At 39.5% G+C, this 18,344-nt stretch overlaps 1 protein-coding gene across 1 annotated transcript in view; it reads right to left on the minus strand.

Annotated features, from left to right (window-relative positions):
* EPSTI1 (epithelial stromal interaction 1) overlaps positions 1-18,344 on the minus strand; it is a 100,811-nt gene that overhangs the window by 49,389 nt on the left and 33,078 nt on the right. The window contains exon 6 of the mRNA XM_061434495.1: positions 12,223-12,296. Within this exon, the coding sequence (XP_061290479.1) occupies positions 12,223-12,296 (74 nt within the window). The remainder of the gene's footprint in view (positions 1-12,222; positions 12,297-18,344) is intronic.

Below are 18,344 nucleotides of genomic sequence, written 5' to 3' on the forward strand. Positions count from 1 at the left end.
GCAGGGTGGATGGAGTAGTTTTTCCTTCTCTCATCACCTAGTCAGTTGACACACAAACTCCAGTAGCTGCAGAGCACAGACAGTGAGGTAAACGAGTGAAGGGAGCCTAGACAGAGTGTGGCCAAAGGAGCACCGCTCGGTAATACAGTACACATACCAAGAACTTGCTAACCTAGTACAGTGCTTGACACGCGCCAGGCGCATAATGGTAAGTGTGTTAGTCGCTCAGTCGTGTCCAGCTCTTTGTGACCCCATGGACTAGCTCACAAAACTCCCCTGTCCATGGAATTCTCCAGGCAAGAATCCTGGAGTGGGCGGCCATTCCCTTCTCCAGGGGAGCTTCCCAACCAGGGATCAAATCCAGTCTCCTGCACTGCAGACAAATTCTTTACCATCTGAGCCACCAGGGAAGCCGTACATACTGGTACAAACTTCCCCACCAGGGAAGCTCATACACACCAGGTACAGTACAAACTGTTGAATATATGAAAGCACATTTCCTGTGAGATACTATCGATGCATTAGAATAAAAATTTTATCTGTGTTTCTCAAATATTTTTTAGTTTATATTTCTTCTCTTTGGACTATTTGTTTCAATCCCTTTGCCAGTTTTTCTGGAGTTGCCTTTTTTCTTATTAATTTGTAAGAGTTCTTTGTGAAACTAAGCCTTTATTATTTTTGAAGCAAATAGTTTCTCCTAGACCACCACTTACTTGTGACACAGTTCACTATGTCATCTAGCATAAGTGTTTCCTGTAGTCAAATCTGTATTTTTTTTCTTATGGATTCTAAGTTGTACACATAGCATAGGAAGGCATTTCTACCACAAAATTTTAAAAGCATCGTTCATTACATTCTGTGTTGAATTAATACAATTTGTCAAATTATCTGTTCTTTTGATGCTGATTTGAAAAAAAATACTTGTATCAACAGCTAAAGTACCCTGATGCTGGGAAAGATTGAGGGTAGAAGGAGAAGGGGATGACAGAGGATGAGATGGTTAGATGGCATCATCAACTCAATGGACATGAGTTTGAGCAAACTTCAGGAAATAATGAAGGATGGGGAAGCCTGGGATGCTGCAGTCCATGGGGTCACAAAGAGTCGGACACGACTAAGAGAATGGTAGACTCTCTTCCATTCACTATTAATTGCGATGCCAATAACGCTTTTTTATTATCACCATACCTATGTTGTATATGATTCATGTCACCAGCTTCTTCTCCCTTTTCCCTTCAATTTTTCAAGTTTGTCTATTTTTTAAATATTTTTCTCTTTAAAATTGGTTTATCATATTTCATAAAAGGTCCTGTTTAATTTATATATGAAGAAGAGTAGAATTATCTTTACAATGGTGATTTTTTCCTCTTATAGTAAATAGATATTCTATATTTATTTTCATCTTATTTTAGGTATTTTCTTTTATATATAAAAGTCTATTAGACTTACATTCACCTGTTTTACAATGTCGATAGATATTATAAATGAAATTTTTCTTTTAATTATATTTTACAGTGGACTTTTGATGGTGTGTCTGATGATGTGAAGACGGAAGTATTTGCATATTGATTTTAGATTCATTCATGATAGCCAAACTGATTAGTTCTAACAGTTTTTTAGTTAAGTCCCTTGAGAGGTTTTAGATAAACAGAGTCACTTATCTCTTCCTTTCCAATATTTAAGTTCTTTCTTTGTTAGAAATAAATTCTAATTTCCTATCTAAAAATCCGTATCAGTTGTAAATAGCAAATACTCTTGTCATCCTGTTCCTGACTTAACTGAAAAAGTTGCCTTCTTTTTCTGTTTTCAAACCAGCTGGGCCTACTGTCTTTTTTAAGATGAGATCAAACAACATTTTCTCTTCCATTTAGAGTTTTTATTATATTCAGGTTTCAAGTCTAATGGCATACTCTTTCCTAGGAAATAAATTAGGAAATCTGTTAAACAAATTAACAGAAGCAGGACATAGGATTTCTCTTCTAGAATTGTGGTTATACTTCCTTTCTTATCCTTGGAGTTCTTCCTTATTCCTTACTCAGACAAGTCAAAAGTTTATCCATTTTATCAGAGTTTTACAAAAAACTTAGGCTTTGGTTTATCGATGATAAATTATTCTATTCAACTTCATCACTTTTCTCCCTTTATTTATTCCTTCTTTCTGGGTTTTTTTTTTTTTTTGGCATTTATTTTATGTGCTTTGTTATTTTATTTCCATTTTTCTAAAAGCTTTTAAACCTCTACATTTTCGAAATAATTTTATAGTCACATTCCATAGATTTTTTTTCATTTTCTTCATTATTTTATTTGATGTGTAGTTAAAACAGATCAGTGTGAATTTAGAATTTAAAAAATCAGATTGCCACTCTCAATCTGCAGTTTAACATTGAAAAATAAGTTTCGATTCTTCCCCTACCTTTGAATCAAATAAAAGATGCAGAATACTTTAAACTTTATATTCTCTTATCCTAAAGTAATTTGTAATTACTTTACAATTCAGTTTTGGTTTCAAAATTTTTTATCCTAATAGTCTCCCCCATCCTCCCAGGAAACCTGAATCTTTATTTTTTAATTGAATAATAATTAACACATAATATTAGTTTCAGGTATAGTGACTTTGATATTTTTATACATTATGAAATGGTCACCACAATAAATCCAATATGGTGACAGATGGTGACCTAACATTTAAAAAGGTAATTAGAAAAAATTTTAAGTGGATAGACTTTAAAATTTCTTATTGCTTAATTTCTAATTTTATTACATTTTGTCCCCTTAGGAATGGTGACTTTATAGATTTGGGGAGTATTTTGGGAATTTACTGAGAGTCTTTGAGTCATTTTGTTGCTTAGTCACTTCAGTTGTGTTTGACTCTTTGTGACTCCATGGACTGTAGCCAGCCAGGTTCCTCTGTCCATGGATTTTTCCAGGCAAGAATACTGGAGTGGGTTGATATTTCCTATTCCCGGGCTTTGAGTCATGGCTAATGGTGATTAAGTCATATTTTTAAAGAATAGGTATTTTCATAAACTAGGCACAATACTTTGTAACTATGTCTGTATAATCATGCCAAGTCATGTTATTCATATATCCTCCATGCCTTATGAAATTTTTTTGGCTCACATGATGACATATTAATTTTTATGGAGAATTAGTTAAATAAAAGGGAAATCTGACACATCCATCATCTACATACAGACCTCAGCAGTTTCTGTTTCATATATTTCACATCTCTATTGGTATTTATAGTTCATATTATCTTTTGGATTACATATTTTATCTGCATAAAATATCTTTTATCCTATTGAATGCTTTCATCTTGAATTCAGTTGTGTCTCAATATTGCTACATTTGCCTTTTTTTATCAGCATTTATGGATATATGTTCTGTGCTTTTATTTTCTGTTGTCGTAGGTATCTCTAATAGTAACATACAGCTAGATTTTTGCCTTTTTTTTTTTTTTTTTGTAATCTGAAAGGTTTTTTAATAAGGAAATTTAGCCTATATAATCTTTTGCCAAAGAATTGATGCTTTTGAACTGTGGTGTTGAAGAAGATTCTTGAGAGTCCCTTGGACTCCAAGGAGATCCAACCAGTCTATCCTAAAGGAAATCAGTCCTGAATGTTCATTAGAAGGACTGATGCTGAAGCTGAAACTCCAATAGTTTTGCTACCTGATGCGAAGAACTGACTCATTTGAAAAAACTCTAATGCTAGGAAAGATTAAAGGAGGGAGGAGAAGGGAACAACAGAGGATGAGATGGTTGGATGGCATCACTGACTCAATGGATATGAATTTGGGTAAACTCTGGGAGTTGGTGATGGACAGGGAGGCCTGGCGTGCTGTAGTCCATGGGGTCGCAAAGAGCTGGACACGACTGAGCAACTGAACTGAACTGAACCTTTTACTGTGACTACTCCCTTGTTGCTTATAAAACTTCCACACCCTTTTCTGCCTTTTGTTGTAATTATCAATTTTTCATTTGATTTCTTTATGTTTTTGTTATATATCCTACTTAAACATATAATACAATTAAATATATAATAACATAATTACTCATTTTTTCCATCAATATCTGGAATTCATTAGCATTCACTCATACAAAAAATAATACTTGTTTTACTTCCTAACCTTCTCTCTTCCATCCATATGCCTCTTCTAGCACTGAAGCCCTCCATGATTTTAATTTGATCACATTGATTCTTAATAATGAAAAAGAAAAAAGTTAATCATGTATTTGACTATAAATGTCATTGTTTTCTTTATTCACAATGGTTCTGATATCTCTTCCTCTCTCTAGGACTCCTTATCTGTTTGACCAGAGTTCATTTTGTGGTGACCTTTTAAAGTAAATATCTTAGAATTCACACGGAAGTGACAAATTGGCTAGCTATGCAGGTAGCTTGTGGTGCATATCCCACCAGGCATAGTACATTTACCGGGAGCTCTTTCAGGCCCTAGGGCCTTCTTAGTGAATCTCTTGTCTAGAAGTTCTTCGGCTCCACCCTTGCAGGTAAAGGCGAGAGTTCGCTGGTCTCTCTCTCCTTCCTCTGCTGTCCTTGTTTGCCGTTCCTTTATACTCCACCTTCTCCCTCCAAGTACTATGTCTGATTTCTTACGTGATTTATATTGATTAATCTTCTTTTGATTTAGCAAATATTAGCCCCACCCCATGCTGCATATGAGGAAACCGAGGCTCAAAGAGGTTAAACAGGAATTTCCTGTTAGTACAGTAGTTAAGACTTGGCGCTTCCACTGAAAGGGGACGGGATTCAATCTCTCATTGCAGAACTAAGATTCCCACATGCCTTGCAGCCAAAAAAAAATAAAGCAGAGAGATTAAAAATGTTAGGAGAGAAGTTAAATTTTGAGACCAGGCAGGCAGTCTGGTCCCTGGTATATCTGTGTCCTGCTATACCCTCCCAAGGGCGGAGCACTGATGGTATGATGTTCCAGTGATGAGACAGTTTAAGTGAAACCATTTTGTAAGTAAGTGGCCAGTCAACTTTTATTTTTTACCAATTATTAATCATATCCTAAGAAAGGCAGAAGCTGTTCCTGACATCCAGGAGCTGGCCTGGCACTCATAGCTAAACCTTGGTCTTCTCCTATTGAAAGTAATTTCATACAACATCAGTCTCAGAGGAGGTCACTTTATGGCTTATGAAAAAATAAGACCACTCCATGACATGGCTGAACAAAGAAAAATGTATGAACCTTGTCTAAACTACAAAAATGACTATTAAACTAAACCCCCAGTATTAGTATTTTGGCAAATGATAGAGACTGCTGCTTATTAATCAATTACAGTATTAGTCTCACTCTGATCTTGCCTCCTTTTAAATAACATATCTGATACCTACTTTGCTATACCCCTGAAATTAACACAACATTGTTAATCAACTGTACTCCAATATAAAATAAAAAGTTTTTAAAAAGATACTTGATACCTAATCACTATTACTCCTGCTTGCTGATAACAGCCAATCCAGAAAAAAGCCCTGTCTTCTCAAACCCTCTCCCACATCACCCGACACAGGCCCAAATCCTATCAGGCTTTTTGGTATCTATAAGTTCACTTCATTAGCATAAGACAGAAAGTTATGAATAGGATGACTTTTGGTTCACCTTACTTGGATTATAAAATGTGAGGTTGGATGTAAGCCTACCATATGGATAAGGGATCAATTTGGCCCTTAAGTGTCTTTTGGAAGCTCCCATGAAGGGCATTAGAAGTTTTGTGAGCATATTAGAAGACAAACTTGGAACCTAAGTATGCATATTCAGCAGACCTGCCTGGATCCCTGGCTCTCAGAAACTAAAACAGATGAAGATGTGCCTCCTAGGAGCTAATCACACTATCATTCAAACGGAAGTAAAAGAGATGCATAGCTCCAATGGCGGGAATGAAGAAAACTTCCCAACATTACCATCGGCAGGTGGAGTGAATGGTGATGCTTGGCAATGGGAAAAGAAGGTCCTATTTGGGAATGAGCTTGGTTCCAAACGCTTTTTCAACCAAGGTTTTAAGAACTGAGCCCTGGACTTCCCTGGTGGTCCAGTGGTTAAGAATCCACCTGCCAATGCAGGGAACATGGTTCAATCCCTAGTCTGGGAAGACGCCACATGCTGTGGAGCAACTGAGCCAGTGTGCCCCAGCTACTGAGCCTGTGCTCTAGAGCCCCAGGGCACCGCAGCTACTGAAGCCTGCAGGCCCGAGGGCCCGTGCCCCACAATAAGAGAAGCCACCACAAGGAGAAACCTGCTCACGGCAACTGGAAAGTCAGCACACAGCAGTGAAGACCCAGTGCAGCCAAAAATAAATAAACAAATTAATTTTTAAAAAAAAGGAACCGAGCCCCTTCTCCCCTAGAAATATTGAGTCCACCCAGGAGAGTTCACAAAAGCCCATGTACCCTACAGTAAGCTTAACTGTGGAATTAATCCCATGTGAGACCTGGAGGAGGATGTCATTCATGTGTGAGGAAAATCAGAGAAAGCAGACATAATTCCTCGGTTTTTCTTTTGCCTCCCGCAGGCAAAATTTAGATCTTCCTAGGAAGAATCAGAAGTCAATTTTGTCCAAGTCTTTATCTCTGAACTGACCAACAGTCTTCTCCACAGCATCCCCGCCCAATGCCATGGAGCTACAGTACTTATCACCCACCCCTAGCCAGATGTTCCTGACCACACCTCTCAAATGCTCATTTTCCCTAGCCCCCCAAATTTCAGGACCAAGATTGGACTGCATCGTTCACTGCGTCTGTGACTTTGGGGGCAGACTCTAATTTCACAGTGGAGAGTCAGTTCTAGGATTCTTAAGCACGAAAGTGAAGGGTAGAATTTAAATTACACAATCCCTCCACCTAAAATAAAGATGATATATCTCTAATAGGATTGATCTAAAAATTAAATGAAAAATGTATATAGTATGCCTCATATGGCTGAAATACCCTAAGTTCTCAATAGCAGAGCAGCTCATTACTTTGAAATAGCATTTAAAAGAGTCATGCACTTTCTATATTTTTAAAACCATACAAATGTATAATCTATTATATTAAATGATTATTAGATAGGAATTAAAATTATAAATGCTTAAAACACACACAATTCTCATTTTTCCAGCAAATCCGTACGAGAGCACTGTTTTTCCTAACACCTGCACCCAAAATCCATCTGATTGCCCCATTCACACCTTACCCTAGCCCCCATAACTCGTTATATAGTCTCCAAATTCAAACCTGTCTTGACATCCATCCAAAAGCCACATGGTTAGAAAGATGACTGTGACTCAAAATAAATTACCGTTTAAATTAAAAATGCTGAAATTTGAAAAAATCTAAAAAACAACATGCTTTCTTTGATTATAACAATACACACACACACAGGTTTATTAACTGTTACTTCAGATCCTTAAATCTACCAGTACTATTGACTCATAAAAAAAAAAATCCTGAAAAATCAAGTTTCACCCTTTATAAGCAGTAAAGAATGACAGAGTAAAATAATGATGAAAACTATGCCAAGGTTAGAAGCCTATTTCTGCCCTTCACTTTCATGCTCAAGAATCCTAGAACTAACTCTCCACCATGAAATTTGAGTCTGTCCCCAGCCAGAATAGCAGACTTAATGCACCATTAATCTGGTCTGTTCTCAGCCGCCAACTGAAATAGTCACAGTCGTTCGATTGTTAAGGAAAAGGCAGTACTGCAGGAGTACATTCCAGAGGTCCTTTCATAAAAGCTATCCCGTGTGCTCCATCTGCATGTGCAATCTGCTTGTGTATTTCAGCCAGCTTGCACGGGCAGATTAATGTGTACAATTAGAAAGCAACCTCACAGGCATTCAATAAACTGCCTTCATTATTACACTCAGGAGAGTCCCTTTAGATGTCAATAAAAGCCTAGTTTTCTGCCTGTTAGCTAAATAATTGACAACACTAAAAATAATCAGAAGCAAATGAACAAGCCTGGAACAAGGTGGTAAGAAAGAGCACATTAAGATTCCCATGGTGGTGCCCCAGGATACTATCAGGAGCTTTTTCTCCAGCAACTTGGAGTTACAGTCTGCTCAAGTCTGTGGTTGCCCTTTGCTACAGAAAACAAAGCAAAGACCACCACTCCCAGTCTGATATTTGAATCACACATATCATGGCATCGAAAATATTTCTTATTTGTGTTTCTATCTTGTGATCCTTCATTTGAACACCTTCAGAAGAATCTAACTTTGGGGTAAGAAGATGGAATAGGGAACAGCCTGGTTGGTCTAGTGAAAACTTTGTGCTGTTAAAATTCTGCAGCTCAGGGGAGACTTCCCTGGTGGTCCAGTGGCTAAGACTCCATGCTCCCAATGCAGGGGGCCCAGGTTTGATCTCTCGTCAGGAAATGAAGATCCCACATGCTGCAACTAAAGATCTTGCGTGCCACCACGGAGGTCAAAAATCCTCTGTGCTGTAACGAAGACCTGGTGCGGCTAAATAAATATTAAAAAAGGCTCAGCACAGATTCGGCAGTGAGAAGGTTTCCTGGTGTTTGAAAACTAGGTACCATTTCACACCAGTCAGAATGGCTGCGATCCAAAAGTCTACAAATAATAAATGCTGGAGAGGGTGTGGAGAAAAGGGAACCCTCTTACACTGTTGGTGGGAATGCAAACTAGTACAGCCACTATGGAGAACAGTGTGGAGATTCCTTAAAAAACTGGAAATAGAACTGCCTTATGATCCAGCAATCCCACTGCTGGGCATCACACTGAGGAAACCAGAAGGGAAAGAGACACGTGTACCCCAATGTTCATCGCAGCACTGTTTATAATAGCCAGGACATGGAAGCAACCTAGATGTCCATCAGCAGATGAATGGATAAGAAAGCAGTGGTACATATACACAATGGAGTATTACTCAGCCATTAAAAAGAATACATTTGAATCAGTTCTAATGAGGTGGATGAAACTGGAGCCTATTATACAGAGTGAAGTAAGCCAGAAGGAAAAACATAAATACAGTATACTAACACATATATATGGAATTTAGAAAGATGGTAACAATAACCCGGTGTATGAGACAGCAAAAGAGACACTGATGTATAGAACAGTCTTATGGACTCTGTGGGAGAGGGAGAGGGTGGGAAGATTTGGGAGAATGACATTGAAACATGTAAAATATCATGTAAGAAACGAGATGCCAGTCCAGGTTCGATGCACAATACTGGATGCTTGGGGCTAGTGCACTGGGATGACCCAGAGGGATGGTATGGGGAGGGAGGAGGGAGGAGGGTTCAGGATGGGAAATACATGTATACCTGTGGTGGATTCATTTTGATATTTGGCAAAACTAATACAATTATGTAAAGTTTAAAAATAAAATTAAATTAAATTTTTTTAAAAAAGGGAAAAAAAAAGAAATCTTGAAAAAAAAAATCAATAAAAGGCAACACTAATGGATTTCTAAAAAAAATAAAATAAAATAAAAAATAAATATTAAAAAAAAAAATTCTAACAGCTCTCCTATTCAGTCTCTCCACCATAAATTGAGTCTAAGAAAATATGATAAAGGCTTGTTATACAGAGGATCCATCTGTTCCAAGAAGTTTCTTTCATATTTCTAGCTATATAATGGTCATTCATTTCATTAGCTACTAGTCTTTTAATTTCGAAAGCACTTCAAAACAAAATATACTTAAAACACACACACACATATACTTCTTCTTGTGTTTCTCAATAGGCTTTAAAAATCAATTTGAGATACTTCTCATTTTCAGCCAGCTTCTCTTTTTCCTGGTTAACTGGGACTTTTACGATAAGCAGAAGAAAGCAGGAGTGAAATGTGCATGAAATTGAATTCAGCTCCACTGATAGTGTGTGAGGTGGCTGAGGGTAGAATTCTTTTTTCTTTACAGAAAAAGGATGATCTCTAATATTTAGTAAAACACAAACTCAAGAAGCTGGAGGACTAGGAAAAATAAAAAAGGTTTAATGACACAATCTCCCACATCCTCTAAAACTCTAAGAATCTCTTATCCTTCACATTATCATGTTAAAACTTCACAGAGGATAAGCTTGTTTTCCTAGTCCTGTACCTAAGATTCCTCACAGTGAAAAGGTCTTCCCTTTTCCAGTGTAAAAGGAGGATGCCACAGGATAAATATATTATGTATTACAATACTAAAATACTTTCTTATTGTCTCCAGGCAACATGCCCCCATGGAATCCCTATATCTCCTTCAACTCCTACTGATTAGCCAAGAAATCAACTCTCATCCATTATCTACCAAAGAAGGCAGAGGCAACAATACATTCGGAGAAGGCAATGGCACTCCACTCCAGTACTCTTGCCTGGAAAATCCCATGGGCGGAGGAGCCTGGTAGGCTACAGTCCATGGGGTCGCTAGGAGTCGGACACGACTGAGCGACTTCACTTTCACTTTTCACTTTCATGCACTGAAGAAGGAAATGGCAACCCACTCCAGTGTTCTTGCCTGGAGAATCCCAGGGACAGGGGAGCCTGGTGGGCTGCCGTCTATGGGGTCGCACAGAGTCGGACACGACTGAAGCGACTTAGCAGCAGCAGCAGCATTGCCTGTCTCCCTCAATCTCTAGGACGGTCAACTTCTCCTGGTGTTTAGCTTCACACCAGCTTTCTTACCCCGTGCCTGCCTTAAAACGAAAGTGGGGAAAGATAACACCATTCATTAGCACTTCCACCCAACCCCTTTCCATCTCCCACTTTTTACCTGGCCTGGGTAGCAGAGACAAAGTGCCCCATTTGAAAAGGGGCAAAGTTAAATATTGAGAAACATATTTTGCATTCTGACCTGAGTCTTAAAGCAAGGAGTTAGGGCTTACAACAGAGGCAAGAAAATTTCGGTGGAATGAGAAAACCAGAGAGGGCTGTACCTAGAAGAGGAATACACTTTAGGGTGTCACATATGCTCACACCAACATGCAAATAAGCTTAAATTCTGCAAATGAGGTATAACAATGGGAATAGATAAGAGGAAGCAGTCAGAATAATCCATCTGAAAGTGGGAGGCCAATGTCTAGCTCTGGTGCAACCAAAAATCTCTATACTGCTAAGTCACGTAAGTTGTGTCCAACTCTGTGCGACCCCGTAGACGGCAGCCCACCAGGCTCCCCCGTCCCTGGGAGTCTCCAGGCAAGAACACTGGAGTGGGTTGCCATTTCCTTCTCCAATGCATGAAAGTGAAAAGTGAAAGTGAAGTCGCTCAGTCGTGTCCGACTCCTAGCGACCCCATGGACTGCAGCCTACCAGGCTCCTCCATCCATGGGATTTTCCAGCCAAGAGTACTGAAGTGGGTTGCCATTGCCTTCTCCCAATCTCTATACAGTCTCTACAAAATGAGTTTTCTGATTCCATGCAACAAGAACCTCTTTCTGTACGAAGTTACTTATCAAGTCCCCATAAAATGAAATCACTTGTATACCATTTATATATTTTATTTAATCCTTACAAATGGCTGATGGTATATTACCAACCCTATTAGGAAAAAAAAAAAAAACTACTGAGTTTCCAAGAGGTTTAGCAGTTTGTCCAATGTCACAGCTGGAGAATGGAGCTAGGATTTTGAACCCAGATCTGCTTGGTTTTAATTCCACAATATTTGGTATTAATCTAGGGACAGAAATACGGTTCTTCAATTTTGTCTATTCTTTTAGGCGGTGTTACTTAGAGCTGGGACACAAACTTATAAAGCATGCTGTGGTTGCCCTATACACGTTAGCTGCTGTGATTCCCAAGTCACACTGGAAAAAGTACCTTGATGCACGACCATCAATTGGAGCTTTGCTGATAACTGTGAAATTATTTCTCAAATCTTGTTTATAAAAATGTAAGTCCTCAGTCCATTAGCTAAATCCCTAGTTAGATTCTGCTTGGGTACTTCTTTTCAAACAGTGTCTATATTGGTGTTTCAGAAGTCTTCATAATCAAAACTAACCTGGATTACCAAAAAATCAAGCCCTCCAAGTTATTTAGAATATGGAATTTCTCAAATTTAGCAGTATTCATTCTAATCCGTTGACTACAAACCACAACTTTGGTGAGTACAGATGTCTCCAAACTTAGAACCTTACTTTTAGAGTTCAATTACATAATTAATAGCCAAGAATTCATTACCAGATATTTTAAACGGTTACCATCACCTGGAATTTAAAAGCACAATGAACAATATCTCTGTAAAAGGTACAAAGTTCTGAAAACAAACTTACTATTGCTGATACTCTCTAAAAGTTTCTCTTCTGAGGTTTTCTTGAAGTCTTTTTTTCTCCTCTAATTTGTTGCTCTGAAATTGCAAGTAACAAAATATTATCTTTTAAGGAAGCTTTAGGTGAAAATGTGGGCTTAAAACTCAACATTCAGAAAACTAAGATCATGGCATCTGGTCCCATCAATTCATGGCAAATAGATGGGAAAACAATAGAAACTGTGAGAGACTTTATATTTTGGGCTCCAAAATCACTGCAGATGGTGACTGCAGCCATGAAATTAAAAGATGCGTGCTCCTTGGAAGAAAAGTTATGACCAACCTAGACAGCATATTAAAAAGCAGAGACATTGCTATGTCAAAGCTATGGTTTTTCCAGTAGTCATGTATGGATGTGAGAGTTGGACTATAAAGAAAGCTGAGCACCAAAGAATTGATGCTTTTGAACTGTGGTGTTGGAGAAGACTCTTGAGAGTCCCTTGGACAGCAAGGAGATCCAACCAGTCCATCCTAAAGGAGATCAGTCCTGAATATTCATTGCAAGGACTGATGCTGAAGCTGAAACTCCAATACTTTGACCACCTGATGTGAAGAACTGACTCGTTTGAAAAGACCCTGATGCTGGGAAAGATTGAAGGTAGGAGGAGAAGGGGATAACAGAGGATGAGATGGTTGGATGGCATCACTGACTCGATGGACATGAGTTTGAGTGAACTCTGGGAGTTGGTGATGGACAGGGAGGCCTGGTGCTGTGATCCATGGGGTCGCAAAGAGTCAGACATGACTGAACGACTGAACTGAACTGAACTAAGCAGAATCATGATGTTAAAATTACCCAAGGTCCAAAATCTTTAGGTTCAGGTGGCCTCCATAATCCATTATGGTACATAGCAGGGCAGCAAAGATAATACCCTCTCACAACTCTTGGGCCCTACACTGAAAGCCAGAAGCCCCGAGTTCTTTCCATGGTCCCCCTCTCCCAGATTGATGGGTATAATCACAAAAATCAGTATTTCATATTTTTAATCTTAGTTCAGATGATAGCAATATTTAATTTAATCTTAGTTCAGATGATAACAATATTTCTATCTTAAGCAATGTCTTCAGAATGTTCTAGGGAAAACATAAAATTTCCATACCAATCATGTTAAATGAAAATGATGATAAATGGTTTAATAGTTGATATAAATATATATATATTGATTTAATCATATATATGTATATGATTAAACAGTTTATACTACATATATATATATATATATCACTCTATATCCTGATAAAGCATTCAGGAAACAATTTTCAATAAGCCAATTCAGTTCCCTTCTGACTTAGAATCAGACACTTAAAGCTGTTGAGAGACAGAACAGCAAATGTCCAAAATAAGCTATTGCGTAAATACTCTTCTCCTTTTTTTTAATTAGTTGCTTGGAGAGTCTAAAGAATTTCACATTTGATATTACTGTCACCATGGCTCTGACATATTTTAATCCGACTTAATAACCCAGAAAACTTGCTTTTTTTTTTTTTTAACTATGATACAACTGTCAGTTTTTAAATTTGCATATGAAAAACAAGTAGACTTCCTAGACAGCAAATTTAATGGGGAGCTGAGACAAGTTCCACAACACAGGAGAGATTTGAAGTTTTAATGTCAAGCATCTTTTATTTAATTTTAAAAAAATGGACTTGTCCACTGGGACGACCTGTGAAAAAGGAAAATGGAAATCATCACTTCCAAACTCTAACATAAGTTTAGTTCCATTTTCCAAAGAGGGAAAAAATTGTTCATTTCCGTGGAAGCCTTCATTCACACAGAACTATATTTACTTATCCCATCTTGAAAGGTAAAATGGATGATTTCGGTTTCAGGAAAAAAAAAATAATAATAGGGAAAATTTACTACAATCCGAAAGCATCAATTAGGCAATGGGGTTATTAATGAAACAAGGCAATGGGGTTATTAATGAAACAGTTCTAGGAAGCAAACTGAATAAACATGATCTCAATCTAGAAAAAAAATCCTGACTCATGAGACCAAAAGTGGTCAATTTTGATGAGCTCCCCACATCTTGGTGGGGAAGAGAGGGGGGCCAAGAGTTACAAGGCAGCAAGCAAGCAGCAGGTAGGTACTGATCAAACCAGAACTAGGAATGCTCCCGAGAGAACAGTGAGAAAGCCACACAGGCCCCCAGAGGCCACGGCTGGGTTCCTTCAGCGAAGTCAGAAGCTGGGACACGGACTCTCATCTCTCCACCAGTAGATTGGCACTGTACTCAGCTCACGGAAATAGTACCCAGTAGCTATATTCCATCCAACAAAGGTCTGTGCCTCCCTGAAGAGTGGATGGAGAAGTAGTTTTCACAGTTCTGGAGTATTTGAGTATTCAGTGCCTTCCACTGTGGTAGTTGTTTTGGTTGCTTTGTGTTGTTCAGTCAGCAAGCTGTGTCCGACTCTTTGTGACCCCGTGGACTGTAGCCCGCCAGGCAGCTCTGTCCATGGCATTTCCCAGGCAAGAACACTGGAGTGGGCTGCCACTTCCTTCTCCAGGGGATCTTCCCGACCCAGGAATCGAACCCACGTCTCCTGCTTAGCAGGCAGATTCTTTACCACTAAGCCACCTGGGAAGCCCAGGTATTTTGGTACACTAATCCAAATACTTAGATTTAGTCAGACTATTTCTTTCTTTCCATTTAGCAGTGCATTAAGGAGTCACCCAACCATACTTACACATGCATATACAAAGGCAGAATGTAAAATATCTAAGAAGAAAGGTCCAGAGGAAAAAATGATGGAGTCGGTTCTAGGTTCACCATCACTGAGTGACCTGAAGCAAATCATTTACTGTCACTGAATCCCAGGCACTCAGTAAACACTCCTCATATGCCTACTATATGCTCCATACTGTGTTCTGTTAGATGCTGGGACTACAGATATAAACCAAGCAGTGCCTACCCTGGAAAATTCGAGAAGCTAGCTGGGACCATAGACAAGAAAGCCACGATGGCAAAGTATAAAGTATATTAGGGAGTAAAGGTTTGCAAATCTCTAGTATGAATATAAAGAAACAAGCAGAGAAGCGGCCTGTTGGAGAAGTGCTTTCAACAGTTCCCATAAACATTCGTTCGGCGTCTTCTATGTGGCAGGCCCCATCTTGGGTTAGGGGTAGAGTCAGGGTTAGCCTGACTCAGAGTTAGTGGTTTCTAACCTTGGGTTCATGAATTAGGTGTCTGTTAGGAATATGCTCAGTTTTATGGTGAATGAGTTCATAGCTTTCTTTCTTCAGATTTCCCTAAGGGCTGATGACCAAATAAAAGGATAAGAACCAAAGGTCTAGTGAGAGATAGAAATTCTAGATGGAGACCAATATTAAGCAAGAACTTCGCAGGAAGAAACAGGGGTAATGGGAGCAGGAAACTGCATTCCACTATATGAGCCTCTCACTGCCCAGGGGCCTAGCAGAGGAGTCCAAAGGGCTAAAATAGAGGCAGCATTCAGCTCCCCAAGCTTTGCATCCCGGCACAGGGGCTTCAGCATGGCACAGGTATCTTTCTCTGTGTCTCACAAAGGTACCATCTGTCACCTCTGTGGCAGTCTGAGCACCCACAGAACTGCCTGCCTGGACGAAGCATCTGTTTCTAATTTGCACGAAGGCAACGATGGGCTAGTCATGGCCCTGACTAGGAAAAGGGCATATTTATAACATATATTTTCAGTACCAAAAGGCAGAAGAGAATATTTCAGTTGAGGAAACCCCAAGAAGCTTATGTATAAATTCAAAGGGATTTGTACGAGATGGGTGGAAGATAAGATTGAGAAAGCAGGAAGGGGCAATTATAAAGAAATATATATGCCACGTAAAGGAGTTTGGACTTCATTAAAGGCAATGATGAGCCACTGTATTATTTTAAGCAGGATAGTAAGCAGTTAATCCTGAAAGCAACATGAAGGATAAGCAGCAGAAAGGATCACAAATATAAAAACCAATGGTGTGGTTCTCACAAGCCACATCATAAAATTATGAGTCCCAAATTAAGACAACACAGACATAAAAGAAAGGACAAACTCTGGAAAAATATAGGGGACAGAAATAAGAGGAGAGTAAAAAGGAAATATGGGAGGCGGGCTATATTAACGTATATGTGTGTGCACGCACGCACTCAGTCATGTCAGACTCTTTGCAACCTCATGGACTGTAGCCTGCCTGGTTCTTCCATCCATGGAAATTGTCAGGCAAGAATATTGGAGTGGGTTGACATTTTCTTCTCCAGGCGATCTTCCCAACCCAGGGATCGAACTCACATCTTTCACACCTCCTGCATTGGCAGGTAGATTCTTTACCACTGTGCCACCTGGGAAATCCATATTAATAATAGGATGAGTCAAAAGGGGGGGAAGATTACAGGTGACTATGATTTAAGAGCATCAGAATGAATATGAGGTCAGTTTTGAACCTGTTAGGAGTATGCTCATTTGTATTGAGATATACTGTGGAATATCTCGAAAGAAATAGCAAGCATACAGTAAAATAGATGTTCTGTGATTCAGGAATACGAGAGATGTAGCTTTCACAGATCATCAGCACAAGCAAAATCCGGATGTGGAAAGGTGGGGGCTTTCACCTAGCAATATGGCAGCGCAAGGCAATGAGAATATGAATGGAAGGGACCTGATAGAACATCAGTAATAGAAAACAAGCAGGGAACAGGGTCCAGAGGAAGTCCAGAAGGAGAGAGTCTGAAGGACAGAATGCTTAATAGATACAATATTACAGTTTAAATAAATTAGGAGCTGAAGAGTCTCCACTGCGTTTTTCAACTAAGCTCCATCTTAGCTAGATCCAAACCAATGAATTACTAGAGACAGAAGTCAAATTTGGCCCACCAAGGAGCAAGTAAAGGTGAGGACTCAAAGAAAGTGAGTTCCTAAAAGCCAGCTGAGCTCAGCAAATCACCTGGGGAGCATCACTTAAAACAGATTTTGGAGGGGAGCAGTTCAGATGATTGATAGGAGTTGGTCTACAGACTGGCATGTGGGAATCCAGTGGGGCAGAGAAGACTTTCAAGGAGCTGAGCTGTGATGCTTGGGAGGAAGGAGTTGAAAGCAAGCCAGCATAGAGACAATTTGTTTTTAGGGTGAGAGATTTGAGTATGATTATACCCTAAGAGAGAAAAACAAACACGAAAGCTACAGAAGAAATGGAGCCTTAACCGAGGGAGCAACAAGGTTCCTGAGGAGGATGGAGGAAAGATGGGACGGGATGGGAAGCACAGGTGGGAGAATCCATCACGGCAACAAGGAAAAGCAGTTTCTTATTCCTCCTGAGATGAGGTGGGTGTAGAAGCAGCAAAGAAAGAGTAAGGAAACAGAAAAATATAGAGACTTTCAGCCTCATGGTCTTTATCTCCGAGATGGTGAGAAATGAGGTCATGTGTTGAAAATGAAAAATGAGGATAAGGGAGAACGATGTTGATAATTAGAGATGAGCCTAGACTGCAAAGGAAAATGTTGTGCCCTGGGGATGATTAAAGACCCAGCTAAGAGGGAAGCCCAACAATTTCTGTGAGAAGAGGAGCCAAATGTGTTTTTTCTCCAGCAACCCAGTTCATGTGAGCTTCAGTTCAGTCGCTCAGTCATGTCTGACTCTTTGCAACCCCATGAATCACAGCACGCCAGGCCTCCCTGTCCATCACCAACTCCCAGAGTTCACCCAAACGCATGTGCATTGAGTCAGTGATGCTATCCAGCCATCTCATCCTCTGTCGTCCCCTTCTCCTCCTGCCCTCAATCTCTCCCAGCGTCAGGGTCTTTTCCAATGAGTCAACTCTTTGCATGAGGTGACCAAAGTATTGGAGTTTCAGCTTCAGCATCAGTCCTTCCAATGAACATGTGCGCATAGTGAAAATGAAATACTTAAGCCAATCCAATTCGTGTGTAAAATAAAAATCCTGTCTGTCATCCACACGAGAGGTTGATATAGTAAGAGAGGTAGGGACTTACCAGGTGGTCCAGGGGTTAAGAATCTGCCTCGCGATACAGCCGACGGTGGGTTCAATCCCTGACTGGAGAACTAAGATCCTACCTGCCTCAGAGCAACTAAGCACAGGCGCCAGCGCCGCTGAGCCCACA

This window comes from Bos javanicus, chromosome 12 (assembly GCF_032452875.1).
Source record: "Bos javanicus breed banteng chromosome 12, ARS-OSU_banteng_1.0, whole genome shotgun sequence".
NCBI lineage: Eukaryota > Metazoa > Chordata > Mammalia > Artiodactyla > Bovidae > Bos > Bos javanicus.